The sequence below is a fragment of the Littorina saxatilis genome, linkage group LG15 (assembly GCF_037325665.1).
Source record: "Littorina saxatilis isolate snail1 linkage group LG15, US_GU_Lsax_2.0, whole genome shotgun sequence".
NCBI lineage: Eukaryota > Metazoa > Mollusca > Gastropoda > Littorinimorpha > Littorinidae > Littorina > Littorina saxatilis.
The window spans coordinates 32,850,524-32,869,933 of record NC_090259.1 but is presented as its reverse complement, the minus strand read 5'-3'; the positions used below and the strand labels follow the sequence as shown (position 1 = coordinate 32,869,933).

Here is a 19,410-nt window from a genome sequence, read left to right as displayed (position 1 = left end):
TTAAAAATGACAACTAAAAGGAAAATCATTTGCTCATAAGCCACGGTTAATAATTTCCGAATCTGTTCGTTTGCTTTTCCAACCTCGTGTCGAAGTCCACAAAAAGATACGTCTTTCCGGTGAGCAGTACAGTTAGAAACGAGTTTCCCACGTCTCAACAAGGAATTCCTTGTAAAAAAACCCACTATATTTGACGTTAAACCACTAGTATATAGCCTAAAAAGCAGAGCAAGTTTTATGAAATCGACATCTTTTGAAAAGGGCCCACTGCTTGCTGTCTCCGACTTACCAAACGCTGTTTGTTTACATTTTCTTGGCGACAGCCATCAACAGGAAAATGACGTAAGGTGATTTCTTTTGATCGCTCTTCTTTTTGGGATGTTTTAAGCGGCAATACAGAACTAACTACAATCACTAAAGTAGCAACACTGTCTCTTAAATAACATTTGTGAGGTGTTACTTTAGGACTAAAAAGGTACTTAAGCTGGTTTTAATCCAGCAAATCAAGAAGAAAAATATTCGTCTTTATTAACGTTTGGAGCGGTAACAAAGGCCACGGGAGATTACTCTGCTACTAGTTCCAGGGGCAATCCTCGTTGGTTTACTTTCAGTTTCTGTTCCAGAATGTGTGGATTCTTGGCTGTTAAGAAACCTTGCTTGGTAGGACATAAGAAACAGGCGTACGTACGCTTTCGTGTTGTGTTTAATGGCGCAGCGTCTGAAACATGAACTATAATGCCACGTCACCGGATGATTTGATATGAGCCTGTGCCAAAACGTGGTCAGCAAGAAGATAGATTAGATACCTACCTTTCAAGAATAATTTCTCTTTATGAAAGCAGCAAGTTACTAATAGCACTACTGCTTCTTAAAGTAAACCCTTCAGAGAGATAGTACAGATAATTTCATCATTTTTTATCAACTGGAAGGTCTTGAAAAGGTTATTAGAATGCCCCAAAATGACAAAATCCGACACTTTTGAACAAAATATTAAGCATAGTACTGTGTCCTGCGTTACAGTTGACACACAAAAATATCAAGCTTTGTCCTGGCATTATCAAAAAGGTGTGCTACCAGTTATCTTTTAACTGTCAAAAACAGAATCCTAAAACAGTCAAAATGACTATATTAAATTTGCAAAGCTCTGTTTGCATTCTGAATTTTGCATGTGAATGTCCCAAAATTTCAAGGATCACCTTTTGGCACAGGCTCATATAGGTGTGACTGAGAGAAACCTGAGACAAAAGAAAAGCGATGCTTGCTGTTGCATACCTATGGTACCTGTTGTCAAGTAAGAAGCCTGTCACTCCTGTGGCAGTTCACGAAGAAACTGTGGCTGAATTTGAAGAGAAGAAAGTGTACAAGCCTTTAGCTTACAACGCATTACCACAACAAGAAGGAGATCCAGGAAAATATCCGGCCTTTAATCACTGCGAGTCTGTTGGAGGAAAGACTGATCTTTCAGAATTGTCTGAGGCTCAGAACAATCAGATGCACCATACTATGCACTACGAAAGCTCAGTGACCCAACACGTAACAGGTTGCAGTGATCATGTTGATCATCAGTTGCAGAAAGAAACGACAGAATTGCCAGGTTTGGAAATGAGGAGTTCAGGTGACAGTGTTCATGACCAGACACAGGAGAACACTACAGGGAAAAACCACGGAGAAGAAGAAAGCGTTTCGGGGGGTCCGAAGTTCAGCCCACCAGTGTACATTCAGCGATACAAGCTGGTGAAGAAAATCATGCAGGAGCACACGATTGAATCGGTAAGATGTGATGAAACATTTGATTTCCGTTATTCAATGCAACAAAATGATTGGCTGCGTATATATTCTGCATGCATGGTGCTGTAAACTAAAGTTATTATGTTTGTTTGTTCTTAAAGTATGTGAATTGTGATGGAATCTAATTTGATAAAAAAAAAAAACAGTTCTACTTAAAGCCTGACCACGTACGTCCTTGAAATCGGGTAAAGAAGCTGCAAATTGCCTCATTGTTTTTGTGCCTGTTTTGGGAGTAGAATTGAAAAACCTAACCTAGGGGAGCAAAGAAAAAAATTGCACCATAACATTAAAGGCACAGTACGCCTCCCGTAAACCATCACAGATATTGTCAGGCTTTTACACACAGTACAAACACCCTTTCAGTTTCATTGACACACTCACCGCTTTTGAACATCCTAGGTGCCCTACGTAAAGAGCGAGCAATTTTCAAAGAATTCATATTGCATATTGTCTAATAACAAAATCGGACGGTGCGTTTTGGCGCTAGACCTAACTTTTAAAATCTAGATAATAAATTGACAGCTTGTTACACAAACATTCTTAAATCATAAAAGAATTCTTTTTTCATCAAGACAAGATCAGTACAATTCGAAGTTTTGAAAGTTTAAAAAAAGAAAAGCCTAGAAGCAGGGTCACGCAAGGTCGTGGGTCTCGTAGCAGACGACGGTAATGCCTATCGCCAGTTCCTCTGAACAGTCGAAAGACATCGCTAGAATTCGTGTGAATCACAGTGTTTAAATAAAAGGGTGTTTGTACTGTGTGTAAAAGCCTGACAGTATCTGTGATGGTTTACGGGTAGCTTACTGTGCCTTTAAGAGCAAGAATCAAAGAAATTACAGACATTTGAAATGCACACAAAAGTCGAAAAGAGACAAAGAGTATAAGTAGGGAATGTGAATTGCAATTCTATTTGGGTAATATATATATAAACGTATACATGTATAAATATCTTTCACTGATAATTGATTTCCATTGATTTTCAGATGGTGGACTTTGGGAGCAATGACTGCAAGATCACGCGCTGGTTGAAAGACGTTGAAACTTTGACGAACCTCTCCCTTGTTGACATCGACGGAGAGACTTTACGCTCCAGCATCAACATGGTGAAGCCCCTGAACTGTGAGTTCATCATACGACGCCAATATCCGCTGACAGTGAAGGTGCTGGAAGGCAATGCTGGAGAGCTGGATGGCAGAGTTGCTGGGTGCCAGGCTGCATCCCTGGTGGAAGTGTAAGAACGTTTGTGCATACATGTAGTTTGAATTTGAAATTGATTCATTTTTTGGGTAATATAGTTTTAAAGAATTGCAATTTTTTGTTTGTTTTTGGTTTTGTTGTTGTTTTTTTGTTTTGTTTTTTTAGATCATTGTTGGCATGAAGTGTTGATCAATGTGTGTTTTCTTCTCTGCCTTTTGTTTGTTTTCTTGATAGATGTATATCTCTTTGTCTGTCTTTATTTTCTCTGCTTTCTTTTTCTTCTACGTGTGTTTGTGTGTGTGTGTGTTTTGATCTGTCTGTGTCTTTTTACAAGTATTGATTTGTTACGCAGGCTGCTTGTGCTAGTTTTATGTGTGGTATTCAACTCTTCAACAAACTTCCTCATGGCGTAATTGTCTTTGGATTAGTGTTTAGTTTAATTTTTTTAATTTTGTTTTTTTGTTTTGTTAGAACAGGGTTCATACGCTCCTTGAATCTCCTTGAATCTCCTTGAATTTTCAACCCCCCTTTTCAAGGACCTTGAATCTCCTTGAATTTGGAGAAAATGGTCATTCTTGTGTTTAACCTCCTTGAACCTCCTTGAATTCTGAAGTGCAGGCAAAAAAAAAAAAAAAGTTAATATTAAAGTTTTTCAGCAATTTATATCGATTGTGTGCGTGTTGTGTGCAAGTCGTGTGTCGTCTGCCATCGTGCGAAGGGAAGTTGAAACCGATTACTTCCCCTTCATCCGGGTAGCTTTTAGCGCCATTTCTGAAGAAGCAGTGTGTCGATTCATTGTGACAGCGTTTCAAGCCATCGCCGGTCGAAAATCGTAGTCATGCCGGGTGGAAAGTGCTTTTAAAAAATTTTTAATTTAAAAAAGTAAATAAATGTTTTTGTTTTACTTTACGTTTCTGGTTTGAGCTTTGAATGCATGGTTGATGAAAGTTTTTCCACGTGTACACCTATGCAATTTGACCTCCTTGAACTCCTTGAATACTCCTTGAAAACTCCTTGAATACTCCTTGAATTTCACTGTCAGGTGTCTGTATGAACCCTGTAGAATGCTCTGCCTGTATCTTTTTCTGATTTGGAGCTGTCTGCATCTTGCGCAGGGTTGAACACTTGGAGCCGGACGTCCTGAAGCAGGTGACACACTGTGTCTTTGGACGATTGCGGCCACCCCTTGTAGTAGTGACCACTCCTAACGCTGACTTCAACATTCTCTTTCCAAACTTCACAGGCTTCAGGCACTGGGACCACAAGTTTGAGTGGACGAGAGAAGAGTTCCACCACTGGTACAAATATTTTAAGTTTTTATGGTTTTAGAATACACTGGAACCCTTCTTTTAAGACCTCCAACAATCTGAGGAAATCAGGTCTTAAAAAGGAGGGAGTCTTAAAATGGAGGTACATTTACTAAGGTTATGCAGACTGGAACCTCCCTTTTATAAGACCTCCCAATTTAAGACTTCCATCTTTTTAAGACCTTATTGTTTCAAGATCTTCTGTTCACGATCTCTGCAAATTTACCTCCATTTTAAGACACCCTCTTGGTTAAGACCTGATTTTCACAGACTTTTGGTCTTAAAACGTGGGCTCTGCCTTAGAAATATTCTTAAAAATAACCAGATGTATTACATTAATGTGAAAAGACGTTTCCCGGAAACAACTCTGTCAGGATTTTCAAGCAATTTTTGTAGAAGAGTTGCTCCCCGCTTTGGTGACCAACAAATTTACATGTGGACAGCCAGTTAAAACTACCAATGGCAGCGAATAACTGACTCCAATGTGTAATTGTTTTGCAGTGCCTGCTCGATAAGACTCCATTTCTTTTAAAAACATGTACACATCAGAGGTTATGATTTGTTGGGGCAATAATTGTTTACCCGGAGTCAGATCTCTGATAGTTATGACAGTGTGTTTTACCTGAGATGATAAGTTTCGCTTGAGGTCATGTGGGTTTAGGAAACACACGGGCTCTGCAATCACTGCATGCAGGCCATCGCCAGTTAATCGTGGCTCTGATGTGTAGATCTTCGAAAGTAAGAGGCATCATATCGAGCGGACACTGCATTAAGAACATACACATGTTTCGGAGTCAGGTATTTCCATGACATGCTGGTTTTAACTGGTCGACTACATGTTATTGTTATGTTGCCGTAACTGGACATCAATAAAGCGGGGCACATCTCTTCCACAACGCTTAGAAATCCTGACAGAGTTATTTCCAAAACTCGTCTTTTGAGATTGCTGAATATCTTTGTTGTTTCAGGTGTGAGTGTATCTGCACACAGCACGGTTATTCAGTCAGCTACACCGGTGTTGGAGATGCTCCGGTGGGTATGAGTCACTTGGGATTCTGCTCTCAGGTGGGAATCTTCACCAAGGTCTCTGGGAAACCAGGGGAAAGTACTGATGAAGAAGTCTACAAACTTGTAAGTGAGCGTTTATGTATTGTGTGTGTGTGTGTGTGTGTGTGTGTGTGTTAGTGTGTGTAAGTGTGTGTGTGTTAGTGGGTGTAAGTGTGTGTGTGGAATGTGTAATGCTTTTGTCCTTTGGTCCATTAATTTTAGCAAATCATAGTTCAGTTTCCTCCATCAGTCAAAAAATATATATGTATGCACTTAGCCTATAAGGGGTTTTAAAATCATTCGTACAAATTCACATATATATATATATATATATACATATATATATATATGTGTCATGAATTCCTTAGCAGATGAATGCATCCTCCTGTGTAAAGTTGAGTCTTGGGGGGGTCGTTTCTTATGTGCTTATACAATGTACCTGCATTAAACGGAGCACATGATAAAGCATATGCCTTGAGACTATCCCCCGCGGTTTAGGGGGAAGAATTTACCCGATGCTCCCCAGCATGTCGTAAGAGGCGACTAACGGATTCTGTTTTTCCTTTTACCCTTGTTAAGTGTTTCTTGTATAGAATATAGTCAATGTTTGTAAAGATTTTAGTCAAGCAGTATGTAAGAAATGTTAAGTCCTTTGTACTGGAAACTTGCATTCTCCCAGTGAGGTCATATATTGTACCTGGAGCAATTTTTTGATTAGTGCTTTTGTGAATAAGAAACAATTGACAAGTGGCTCTATCCCATCCTCCCCCCCCCCCCCCCCCCCCACTTTCCCCGTCGCGATACAACTCTTCGTGGTTGAAAACGACGTTAAACACCAAATAAAGAAAGAAAGAAAGCCTTGAGACTATCCCCAAAGGACCTTTGCTGTACATGTACTTCAAAAGCACAACGTTCAGTGAAGTAATCATATTATGTGATTATGTGAAATGAAAAATTTGAGGGTGAGTACTTTGTGTTACCTTTAAAGAAGCTCTACCCTGCAGGTGGTGTCCCGGTATGATGAGCATACTCATAATCAGAATCAAAATACAAGAATAGGTAATTGGAACATTTATTATTGACAAAACAAAACATTACGTTATGATTTATACTCACAATCATATATGTGAAATGACAAATTTGATAGTATTCAGTGAAACTTTAAAGACGCGCTCTGCCCTACAGGTAGAAGAGGTGGTGTACCCCTATGAAGAGCGAACGTCTGGTGAGCAGCTTGCCGATAGGGTAGACTACTTTGTCAACAGTTGCTTAGGCCATGAGCGCTACATCCCTGACAGTGGAACAGTGGCCGTTATTCCTGTGACAGATATCGCCCAGCAGGTGATGACTTGCCAGGACGGGGAGCGGTGGACACAGGATGGTGTCATGTGAGACGTGAACTTTAACTTTTAGTGTTAATTAATCTACGATTGCTTTAAGTTGACCTGTTTGTTGCGCTGAGAAATTTCATATGTGTCTTAATTAAATTCACCAGCGGATGAATGCATATTCTTGTGTCAGGTTGAATCTCTCTTGTCTTTCTGTCTCTGTCTCTCTCCAATAAAACATACATTCGTTTGTTTGTTTGTTTGTTCGTTCGTTCATTCTCTCTCTCTCTCTCTCTTTCTCTCACAACAAATTTAATTACATTCATTTCACTGAAGAAGGGCGTGGCCCGAAAGTCTTTGGAACTTGGTGTTTACTGTGTTTTTTTTCTAATTAAACAAATTTAAGAAAGTGTTCATTTTCATGAGGAGAAAAAAATTAAGTAAGAGTACTTCACCTTTAGAAGCCTCAAGAAAAATCCCTGATGGTTTGATTTTTGACTCACATGCGAAGCAAAAGTGAGTCTATGTACTCACCCGAGTCGTCCGTCCGTCCGTCCGTCCGGAAAACTTTAACGTTGGATATTTCTTGGACACTATTCAGTCTATCAGTACCAAATTTGGCAAGATGGTGTATGATGACAAGGCCCCAAAAAACATACATAGCATCTTGACCTTGCTTCAAGGTCAAGGTCGCAGGGGCCATAAATGTTGCCTAAAAAACAGCTATTTTTCACATTTTCTCTGAAGTTTTTGAGATTCAATACCTCACCTATATATGATATATAGGGCAAAGTAAGCCCCATCTTTTGATACCAGTTTGGTTTACCTTGCTTCAAGGTCAAGGTCACAGGAGCTCTTCAAAGTTGGATTGTATACATATTTTGAAGTGACCTTGACCCTGAACTATGGAAGATAACTGTTTCAAACTTAAAAATTATGTGGGGCACATGTTATGCTTTCATCATGAGACACATTTGGTCACATATGATCAAGGTCAAGGTCACTTTGACCCTTATGAAATGTGACCAAAATAAGGTAGTGAACCACTAAAAGTAACCATATCTCATGGTAGAAAGAGCCAGTAAGCACCATTGTACTTCCTATGTCTTGAATTAACAGCTTTGTGTTGCATGACCTTGGATGACCTTGACCTTGTTGGTAGGAAAAATGTGTAAAGCAGTTCTTAGTGTATGATGTCATTGCTGTAAAGGTCAAGGTCAAGCATGTGAGTCGTATGGGCTTTGCCCTTCTTGTTTGTTTTTATAGAGAGGCTGTGAAAGAAATTCTGAAAAAGATGGTGCTCTACGGGATGTGTTATCTGTGATTTTTGATTTAACAGGAAGTATCTTCAAAGCAAGTACACCTTCAACGTGGACGGCAGAAGCATCATGATTGATTTGCTTGATGAGTCATCATCAGACGGAGACGATGGTTATAATGATGAGAGGAGGCAGGAAGACAACAGCTGTGACGGTCAACGCTGGAATTTCGATACAGAGGAGAACTGGGCATGAGAGAAAGAGAGAGAGAGGGAGAGAGAAAGAGAGAGAGGGAAAGAGAAAGACAGGGAAAGAGAGACAGGGAAAGAGAGAGACAGGGAAAGAGAGAGAGGGAAAGAGAGAGAGGGAAAGAGAGAGAGGGAAAGAGAGAGGGAAAGAGAGACAGGGAAAGAGAGAGACAGGGAAAGAGAGAGACAGGGAAAGAGAGAGACAGGGAAAGAGAGAGGGAGAAAGAGAGAGGGAGAGAGAGAGACAGGGAAAGAGAGAGGGAGAGAGAGGGGATCAGGGAAAGAGAGAGGGAGAGAGAGAGACAGGGAAAGAGAGACAGGGACAAAGAGAGACAGGGACAAAGAGAGACAGGGAGAAAGAGAGACAGGGACAAAGAGAGACAGGGACAAAGAGAGACAGGGAGAAAGAGAGACAGGGACAAAGAGAGGGAGAAAGAGAGAGAGACAGGGAAAGAGAGATCAAATCAAATCAAATCAAATTTTATTTTACGAGGGTTGTGGCATAAGCAATATAAACGAGCTTCTTTTCAACCAGCCCTCGCCCAGAGAGGGACTATTCTAATCTTAAAATAAAAATAAAAATAAAAAAAGGCAGAAAAACTATTCACATGACTATATACACATTGTAGGCTATACATACATTCTTGCGTTATGAAACACTGATGCTTTATGGACAGATATGATCAATATGAAAATAATCAGAACGAAATCTTCCATCACTGTGACTTTTCGTAATTTGACATTAAATGTAATGAGAGGTGTTTTTTGAAAGTATTGAGACTTGTTGGGACTCGAACTGATTCCGGGAGAGAATTCCACAAAACGCTGCCAGAATAAGCTAAACTTGATTTAAAGAGATCTATCCGCGGAATGGGGACGTTGAATTTTCGGCTTGGTTTGGCTTTAAATTTTGTAATGAAAGCACTCGGTGCATGGCCGGAAAGGATTTTGTGAAGGAGCACGCCTTTATTTGATTTAAATCTTTAAAGAGAGAGAGAGAGAGATCAAATCAAATCAAATCAAATCAAATCAAATTTTATTTTACGGGGGTTGTGGCATAAGCAATATAAACGAGCTTCTTTTCAACCAGCCCTCGCCCAGAGAGGGACTATTCTAATCTTGAGAGAGAGAGAGAGAGAGAGACAGGGAAAGAGAGAGAGGGAGAGAGAGACAGGGAAAGGGAGAAAGAGAGAGGGAGAGAGAGAGACAGGGAAAGAGAGAGACAGGGAAAGAGAGAGAGGGAGAAAGAGAGACAGGGAAAGAGAGAGGGAGAAAGAGAGAGAGAAAGAGAGAGACAGGCAAAGAGAGAGGGAGAAAGAGAGAGGGAAAGAGAGAGACAGGGAAAGAGAGAGGGAGAAAGAGAGAGGGAGAGCTAGAGACAGGGAAAGAGAGAGGGAAAGAGAGAGACAGGGAAAGAGAGAGGGAGAGCTAGAGACAGGGAAAGAGAGAGGGAGAAAGAGAGAGGGAAAGAGAGAGACAGGGAAAGAGAGAGGGGGAGAGAGAGACAGGGAAAGAGAGAGAGGGAGAAAGGGAGAGAGAGACAGGGAAAGAGAGAGGGAGAAAGAGAGAGGGACTGAGAAAGAGAGAGGGAAAGAGAGAGGGAGAAAGAGAGACAGGGAAAGAGGGAGAGAGAGAGACAGGGAAAGAGAGAGGGAGAAAGAGAGAGACAGGCAAAGAGAGAGACAGGCAAAGAGAGGGAGAAAGAGAGAGGGAAAGAGAGAGGAGGGCCCCAAAGGGGGGTATCATCACGATCACGGGAAGGGAAATTTTAGCTTTCACGATCACAGTTACCTTGATTTTTGTTTTCACGATCACGAACACCAGTGGCAAATCACGGTCACGGTAAAAGTTGCATGTACAGAAAGCACGTGTCAAAGTAAACACAACCACACAGTAATTCGCTCCTCTGGATCTATTGTTTATTCAACACAAAGTGAGAACTGTTGCACTTTTTTGTTATTATTTTTTTAATTCTCTTTCATACACACATAGAAATACATATGATTTGTAATCAGTAACAAGAATGTTGTTTTCATTGTTTTCTCTCTCTCTCTCTCTCTCTCTCTCTCTCTCTCTCTCTCTCTCTCTCTCTCTCTCTCTCTCTCTCTCTCTCTCTCTCTCTCTCTCTCTCTACACTCATACACATTCAACTTCCACACCCTCACTCACACACATGAATATATACTTGCACAATTTCACATTTCCAGAGCTAAAGCTTGTAAACCCATTTTCTCAAAAACTATTGAGTGGGTTGAAATTAAAGTACACAGGGGCGGACGAGGGGGGGGGGCACAGGGGGCACGTGCCCCCCCCCCCCCCCCCCAAAAAAAAAGAAAAAAAAAGAAGAAAAAAAAAAGATTTTTCTATGCTGATTCTATGACCATTTCTAAGTTCAAATGGCACCAGATGGCACCATTTTGCTTCTTTGGGCAAAATTTTTTTCCGGGGGAGCATATGCCCCCGGACCCCCCTAGCAAATTCGGGCGCTTCGCGCCCATCACATTCACTTTCGATTCAAAGTGCCCCCCCCTTACAAAGCAACTGATCCGCCCCTGGTACATGTATGTGTTATGGGTTTTTTATTTTCAACTTTGCCATACAATTTGAGGCACATGGCCTGGTTTCATGGCCTTGAAAAGGAATGCTACAGGCCAAAAATGGTTTTTCCTGAAAGAAGCGCGCAGTGCCAGTGGCGAAGCCACAAGCCTGAGCCTGCAAAGCAGGCGAGCCAACTAGGGGGGTCAGGGGGCATGCCCCCCCGGAAACTTTTTCAAAAAACGGTTAAAATCTGTGCAATCTGGTGCATTCTGGGCATCATTTTCAGGGCTGTAATAGTGTTGTGATCTTGTTAAAAACCCCATTTTAGCCTCCCACCACCACCATTCAACACACCTCCAAACTGGTGAAAACAACACTACTGTGCGCTGGCTTCATTGAGACCGGCGCCCGGTCGCGTTGCGCGATATTCACATGGATCGTTTTTGCGGAAATTTTTCAACTTCACCGGAATAAATTTGACTTTACCGGATTTTGGAAACGGCTTTATCGGATTTCCGGCACTGATTACCGGAAAAGTAGGATGTCTGACAAAATCCCCAACGAACATGACTTTGATCGTCTTTGACATGAGGATCAAGTGACCCAAACTGGCACGTCTCCCCGCCATTGTTTCTGAATTTAACCCATTGTTGATATTAAAGTTTACAGGCGCTAAAATAAATCCAAGCTTAATGCAAAGAAGCGACAATTAGAATCTATGCCAAGCGTGTCCACGTTGCTGGGATGAAAAACACATTTCTAGTTTCGGTTTTGGCTACACGCAGACTCGATCTCGAACCAGTCGAGGTCACACTGAGCGAGTGACAGCCGGACGTGGCAATGTCGACAATGTCAATGATCTCACAAACTCAAAGATCTTGAACAAATTTCAAGATCTTTGCGGCCTACATTCAGAACAGTCATACAGCAACATAGATCAACATACCTTGATATTTCGTCTTTGGAAAGACCTACCCGTAGCCTGACCTTTCCACCAAGGAAGGCATTCTCGCCGCCTGCTTTGGTCTGGCTTGAATCCACAAAATATAACAGAAGTTCGATGACAGTACCGCTGCACGCCATTTTTGATCTTCGAATTCGAATTTGACTAAATGCACTCAAAACTTTTGCACGAAGCCCTTCCATTGGATGAAGTTTGGCAGACTTTTGCAATTTGCCTTCTGATTGGATCTCTTTTTGTGTGCGATTGGTTCTTTTAAAGGGAAGCAATCGCTGTCAAAATCATATTTCTGAATGTGTTGTTGCTTCCCCTTCAATCGGGATTGGCTCCTTGACGAATAGAGGATCATAGAGTGATACAGCTGTGAAAAATGTACGTTGAAAATAAAATGCTTTGCAATAATGCCCATCACGATCACGAAAACAAATGACGATCACGATCACGAGACTTGATTTTTTTGTCATCACGGATCACGGGCAAAGTCCCATCACGATCACAGAAATGGAAATTTCGGCAATCACGGTCACAGGAAGGTCAAAAAACGCCAATCACGATCACGATTTTAAACCCTTTGGGGCCCTCAGAGAGACAGGGAAAGAGAGAGGGAGAAAGAGAGAGGGAGAGCTAGAGACAGGGAAAGAGAGAGGGAGAAAGAGAGAGGGAAAGAGAGAGACAGGGAAAGAGAGAGGGAGAAAGTCTGAAGTCTGAAGTCTGAAGTCTGAAGTCTGAAGTCTGAATATTTTAATGAGTAGGCCTTGGGCCCTTTTCATGGAGATGAGCACATCTCAAGCAACAGCATACAAATGCACATATTGAACAAAAACAAGAACATCCTACTTGTATCGCCCTGTTTCGTTTACGGATTATGGATTACGAATGGAAAGCGCCTTCATGACAAATGTAGAAAAACGTAGCAATAGCGGCTTACTAGTGTTTGAAAACAGCATGGTTAATTTAAACAATGATGGGATTCTAGTGTATTTTCGTGGAATATAATATTCTCTTAACTCAGCATATTTAGGGCATACTAAAACAAAGTGGACTTCATCTTCAACACTGCTACAACAAAATGGACAAGATAAATCAGCGGAGGTTGCATTTAAATTAAAGCGAAATCGATGCACTTTCAGAGGAGATACTCCCAATCTAAGTCTAATCAGAAGATTTCTAGCTTTAATATGTTTCAAATCACTTAAATAGTTGGATAATCTTAGGGTTGATTTGAAGGTTCTGTACAGAGAGAAACGTTCACTTCCTTGTACATTTTCAAGCCAGGTTTGCTTGTAGGATGAAATAAGTGTTTCTTTAAATGCTGTTAGGAACGCCCTCTCATCGCCAACACCTTGGTTTTCCCATACTTCATCAAAACCGTACATGTACAGAGTGTAACAGATCGAGGAGGCCCATGTTTTCTTATTTTGTTCATGGAGATATTTCAGCATTTTATACGCCTTGCTCGGAAGGCGATGATGTGGCATCCTCAATATACGCAGCCAAAAACGAATGCATTTAACAAAGCTGTTTATAAACAAGGGGTACCTTCCCGTTTCTCCATAAACCATAGCATTTGGTGTTCTCATACTCGTATTCAAAAAACGTTTAAGTGCGAATAAATGAACTCTCTCTATAGGTGTATGGTCTGCTTCAACCCCCCAAACTTCGGCACCATATGCCAGCATCGGTTGAATCTGTGCGTCGAAAAGCTTGAAAAAAATAGCTGGAGATCTGTCACCCAGTTGCCATAAACATTTTAGAATACCAATGACTCCCTTTTTCCCTTTTGCAGCAAAATCATTAAGAGTGTGAGAGAAGGACAGGCGTGTAGACAACCATACTCCTAAATACTTATACATGTTCAAAACGCTCATAGGATGTCCACCATACACCCATCTTTCTCGCAAGGCCAAGTGACCACCGTTCCGAAAAACAACAATATTAGATTTGTCTAAATTAACTTCAAGTCCAAGACGTCTAGACGAATCCCACAGAATGTTTAACAGAGAGAGGGAGAAAGAGAGAGGGAGAGCTAGAGACAGGGAAAGAGAGAGGGAGAAAGAGAGAGGTAAAGAGAGAGACAGGGAAAGAGAGAGGGAGAAAGAGAGAGGGAGAGAGAGAGACAGGGAAAGAGAGAGGGGGAGAGAGAGACAGGGAAAGAGAGAGGGAGAGAGAGAGACAGGGAAAGAGAGAGAGACAGGGAAAGAGAGAGGGAGAAAGAGAGAGGGAGAGAGAGAGACAGGGAAAGAGAGAGGGAGAGAGAGAGGGAGAAAGAGAGAGGGAGAGAGAGAGACAGGGAAAGAGAGAGGGAGAAAGAGAGAGACAGGGAAAGAGAGAGGGAGAAAGAGAGAGGGAGAGAGAGACAGGGAAAGAGAGAGAGAGTGAGTAGAGAGAATCAAAGAGAGAGATAGGGATGAAGTATATGGATCTATAGAGATTGTGTGTGTGTGTGCGTGCATGCATGGGTGTGTTTGTGTGTGTGTGTGTGCATGCGAAAAGAGTAGAAACGATAGAGATCGAGTGTGTTTATGTGATTTTAAAGAGACAGAGAAAGAGTTATTCTGTGCAAATCGGGATTATTTGAACTGGCGTTTGAAACCCTGACCCTAATAGAAGGATCGAGCCTTTCCTTCATCATTCTTTTATTGCTTTGTCCAGAATTTGATTATTTTATTGCCAAATGTGACTTTTATGTGTGTGTGTAAATATGTGTGTGGGTGTGCTTGCCTGTTTGTCTGTCTGAATGTGTGTGTGTGTGTGTGTGTGAGTGCATGCTTGCCTGTTTGTCTGTTTGTCTGCCTGAATGTGTGTGTTGCTGTGGCCATTTTCATGAACAAGGAGTTTTTGATATTTTTGGCAGCTCTTTACTTTGTCATCAGGTAACCAGAGAAGGTTTTCTGCTTCTGTTTTTATGAATGCAATTGTAAAACAAGTGCAGATTTGGCAACTGTTAAACTTGTGGTTTTGTTCCTAGTTTGTGTGTGTGTGTTTGTGTGTATGTGTGTATGTGCTGTTTACATACCGATCTATTGGATAGTCACATCAAATGTGTACACCCACACCCCATACTCACACACACACACACACACACACACACACACACACACACACACACACACTTTTAATTACACACACGTCACCTGTGCCATACACACGTTGACCAAACTGAAGTAATTGGGACTGAATCCTCTTTATGGCACACCATTTACTGTGACAATAACAGGCAGAAATCTAGAACAAAAAATCCTTTGGTGCATAAGCACTGATACAGAGGTCATTGAATGTACAGTGGTACCTGTGATGTGAGGCCCTGTCGGCCGAGATCACATCCCAATAAAGGCCACTTTTGTACAGTGGAACAGTGTAGCTTGAGACCTCCAAATTTAAAGGTGGTTGTCTACATAATTATTTGCTTTTTTTCAATAATCTTAATATGGTTAGATTTCGCTAAAAAGTTATGTCAGATGATAAATGAACTATGGGGAAAAAAGTTACAGAAAAAAATATATATGTAAAAAAAAGATTTTATTTTTGGGTGGCGTGACTCACGCTTCCAATATTTTGTTTTCTGTTTGCTGAGAACATGTGCTTTGCCTAAAAATACTGACCAATCAAATTCATGTCACTATGCTTATAGCCACGCCCAAACAAGTGCAGCAACAGTTTGACACTGGAGCGCTGTCCACGCTTTTTTTTAAACGCACGAAATGCACGGGATTTGAGAGGAGTTTTGCGCTTGGCATTTTCCAAATAAGGATATCCTACTATGATTACTACGCTGGAATACTACAATGAATTTTCAAACGGCTACACTGGCTTCGTCTTTCCTGATCGAAAGGGGGTGTATTGTTGATATTTGTAGATAATAGACTCTGCATTTTAATGGTCAAATGTCGATTTCGGTATAAAAATGTAGACAAGGACCTTTAAGAATCCCTCTGATTTACGACCTTGTTTTCTCTGACTTTTTGTTCATAACCTCTGTGCATTCACCCCCATTTCTAGACTCGCTCCCTTGTAAAACCTGCTTTTTTTTCAGATGTTCGGAGGTCTTAAACGGGAGGTTACACTGTAGTGCCTTTTTACATTTAGTCAAGTTTTGACTAAATGTTTTAACATAGAGGGGGGAATTGAGACGAGGGTCGTGGTGGATGTGTGTCTGTGTGTGTGTGTAGAGCGATTCAGACTAAACTACTGGGCCGATCTTTATGAAATTTGACATGAGAGTTCCTGGGTATGATATCCCCGGACGTTTCTTTCATTTTTTCGATAAATACCTTTGATGACGTCATATCCGGCTTTTTGTAAAAGTTGAGGCGGCACTGTCACACCCTCATTTTTCAATCAAATTGATTGAAATATTGGCAAAGCAATCTTCGACGAAGGCCGGGGTTTGGTATTGCATTTCAGCTTGGTGGCTTAAAAACTAATGAGTGAGTTTGGTCATTAAAAATCGGAAACTTGTAATTAAAATTATTTTTTTATTAAACGATCCAAAAACAATTTCATCTTATTCTTCGTCATTTTCTGATTCCAAAAACATATACATATCGTCAGTGGCCTTCGAAGACCTCGTATCTTCAAAATCATAGTTCTGAGATAATGAGTGTTTTAAAAATCAAATTCCTCTTCACCAGATCAAAACGTGTAGATACGAGGTTTTCACTTTTTTGTTTTGAACTTTTTTGTTTTGAATTTAAGGAACAATTACGAGGATTTTCAACAGACTCGCAGGGATTCAAACAGACAATACGAGGTTTTCCCGCTAATGTCTCAACACCCAACGGCAATACGAGGTTTTTAAAATCAGGGGAAAAAGACCTGTGCAAAATAGATAGAGTTACAAGCTTTTCACAGATGATAGGAAAAAAATCAAGGGACTTGCAAAAATCCGAAAATCGGGAAAATCTAAGTTACGAGGTCTTCGAATGCCACTGACGATATGTTATATTTGGATTAAAAACAATCTCTGAAAATTAAAAATATAAAAATTATGATCAAAATTAAATTTCCGAAATCGATTTAAAAACAATTTCATCTTATTCCTTGTCGGTTCCTGATTCCAAAAACATATAGATATGATATGTTTGGATTAAAAACACGCTCAGAAAGTTAAAACGAAGAGAGGCACAGAAAAGTGTGCTATGCAGCACAGCGAAACCACTACCGCGCTAAACAGGCTCGTCAGTTTCACTCCGTTTTGCACAAGCGGCGGACTACGGTCATTGTAAAAAAAAATGCAGTGCGTTCAGTTTCATTCTGTGAGTTCCACAGCTTGACTAAATGTAGTAATTTCGCCTTACGCGACTTGTTTTCTGTTATCGTCACCCCAGCCGCACCCATTCAGGCGATGTAGGGCCACAGCATGTCCCATTTCAAGGGTGTCCTTTCATTGTAGGCACCACTGTAGGCCTACCATTCCACTTAGTACAAGAAGATAGTTCGTTTGTATGTCAAACATGAGATGAGCCGGTACATAATCGACTTTTCGTTACCATCCATATAATGCTGGTGCTAGAAACTGAACTAGGAAATGTGTATTAATTGCATCCTGAGGCCTTATAATCCCTGTGCTTAGATATGTGTAAATTGATATCAGAATCTCTGCGACTTCAATTTATGTGAGGAGTTCAATGTATGTGTCGTGCCGAATTCACGGAATTGCCCAATTCGCGGAATCGGCAACATTTTTGGCTCGCGATCGTAACTTTGTCTGTCTGTGCGTGCGTGTGTGTGTGTGTGTGTGTGTTTGTGCGTGTGTATGTCTGTGGTAGAAACTCTAACATTTGAAGACGTCACATTACATTGACGTCACATTATGACGTAAGAGGGTTAGACGTCACGCGAAAGAAGTACTCGGAAAGTCTCGGTCATTATTATTTTGAGCGGGCCGAGACTCTGTTGGCAGTCGTGTCCCTGTAACTGTAAGTAGGCTACATGCAGACAGACAGATCTAGATCTAGTGTCTCGCTTTCTTGCACAGTTTCACCTATGCTCTTTCTGTGTGTGTGTGTGTGTGTGTGTGTGTGTGACGGAGTGATTGAGTTTGTGTTACTGAGCGAGTTTTCGCGAGGAACAGGGTTGAGCTACGGTAGGGTCACTGCGCATGTCTGGTTTTTTTCTTCGCGGAAACGCTGTTGGGTTGTGTCCAGTCGCGTCCCTTGCAACAAGATGGCGACAAGCGCGTTACGGATTTACTGTTGTGGAGAGTTGATGGACGACGATGATGAACAAGCAGTACTGTTTTATTGTTGATGTGAATGTAATGCCAAAACATCGAACTATCGATTCGAACGTCAATGAAGAAGTGAGCGTGAAAATCGAGCGCAAAACAGCCGGGTAAAAGTTCAGGGCGCTAAAGTACATTTGAGCCGAAATCGCACCCAAACTCCTGTTGACCTCATTTCTTCCCAAAATAAACATCACTGCTAAAATAAAATGCATTAAAACCAAGACAGTATCCAACCCAGTATCCTTAATTTTTGAAAGGCTAAGTGATTTACAACAAATGTCTTCTCACAATCCGTAACTTTGTCAAAAAATATTTGCAGAAGTTTCTCACCTCGCCTTGGCAGCCATCTTGGAACTGGAGAGACCCTACGCAGGAAGCAAGGTTGAAAGTTGGTTAACCGGTGACGTCACTCCAGTCGTACCGGACCGAGTTTTTGCGACCTCCGGTTCGACTCGAGTCACCTTATTAGTTGACGCTAAAACTCGCTCACTGTTTGTCGATTTCTTACGTGAGCCTTGATGGCTTCGCCTCTTGTTTTTAACTATTTTGCGTAATCGGCAAAACGTTGCCCATTTCGCGAAATCGGCAGTCTTTTGCTGAAAATGCGTTAAGGCTTCTAAAACTTGTTTTCACAAGAATTTCACACCATTGGTTGATACCGAAAAGCTCGTCTATACTGGTCGGTAAACAGCCATGGACAGCCAATGGAATTGGCAGCAGTGTGGCTGCCATGTTTTCTCGCCAAGGGAGCAAGCCCAAAGCTACCTTGCGTTCGAGGCGAGAATCCTAGCGTCCCACGCGGAGAGAGTTGCCCAAGAAACGGCACTTCCTCGCCCCACTCGCCAGTCTCGTCTATTCTAGCCTGTAAGAAACGGGAGACTGTCAGAATATCAAAATACACAAGATTGTTTTCATTCTTTCATGTGTCTCATCATTAATTTTATTTGTTTGTCTGTCCATTTTGAAATCCATTGGGTCGCTGTACTTGTTAAATGTCTTGTTTTCTTTTTCTAAAATTAAACGTTCCAACCAGTAATCCTTCTTGGCATCTTGCATTTTGTTTGCATTTTGCTTCTTCTCAGCGACGTTTGAATCTTAGTGATCACCCTTTCTAAAATACTTTTCTGTTGCATATAGATCGAGGTCTTAGTGCGTGTTTAGTTTTGCCTACGATGAAACGTTCTAGAAACTTAGCCTTGTTTTTAAAAAAATATGGAAGGGCGCTGGTTCTGAGCGACGCTTAGTTCTCGAGATAGGTGTGACCACATGACGTCATTTATACTTTCGTCATCGGAGATCTTTCGTATTTCAATCAGTGTCATTTCCCAGTTCTGTGTTCTGCGGTCGTTTTGACTGACTTGACAAGTTGAGAAAACCAATGACACTTCATTTTTGCGAAGCAACTGAATATGAACAGGTACGAAAGCGTGCAGAAGTATGTTTGGGTCCTGCAAGACTTTATGACCAACGATTTCTCCCTTGGAAGTAAATGAAGATGTCTGCTTTTCGTC

General features: G+C 41.3%; 1 protein-coding gene across 3 annotated transcripts; it reads left to right on the top strand.

Moving 5' to 3' along the window:
* Positions 1-580: 580 nt before the first annotated feature.
* On the top strand, positions 581-9,669 carry LOC138949089 (uncharacterized). Of its 3 annotated transcripts, none has more exons than XM_070320827.1 (7): positions 581-660; positions 1,209-1,770; positions 2,772-3,019; positions 4,101-4,283; positions 5,261-5,423; positions 6,525-6,727; positions 8,007-9,669. In XM_070320827.1, exons 2-7 carry the CDS (start codon positions 1,255-1,257, stop codon positions 8,179-8,181), a joined length of 1,488 nt encoding a protein of 495 aa, XP_070176928.1. In that variant the 5' UTR covers positions 581-660; positions 1,209-1,254; the 3' UTR covers positions 8,182-9,669. The 3 variants fall into 3 exon arrangements, with proteins under 3 accessions (XP_070176928.1, XP_070176927.1, XP_070176926.1); XM_070320826.1 differs by having other exon boundaries at positions 581-680; XM_070320825.1 differs by having other exon boundaries at positions 581-781.
* Positions 9,670-19,410: the final 9,741 nt, after the last annotated feature.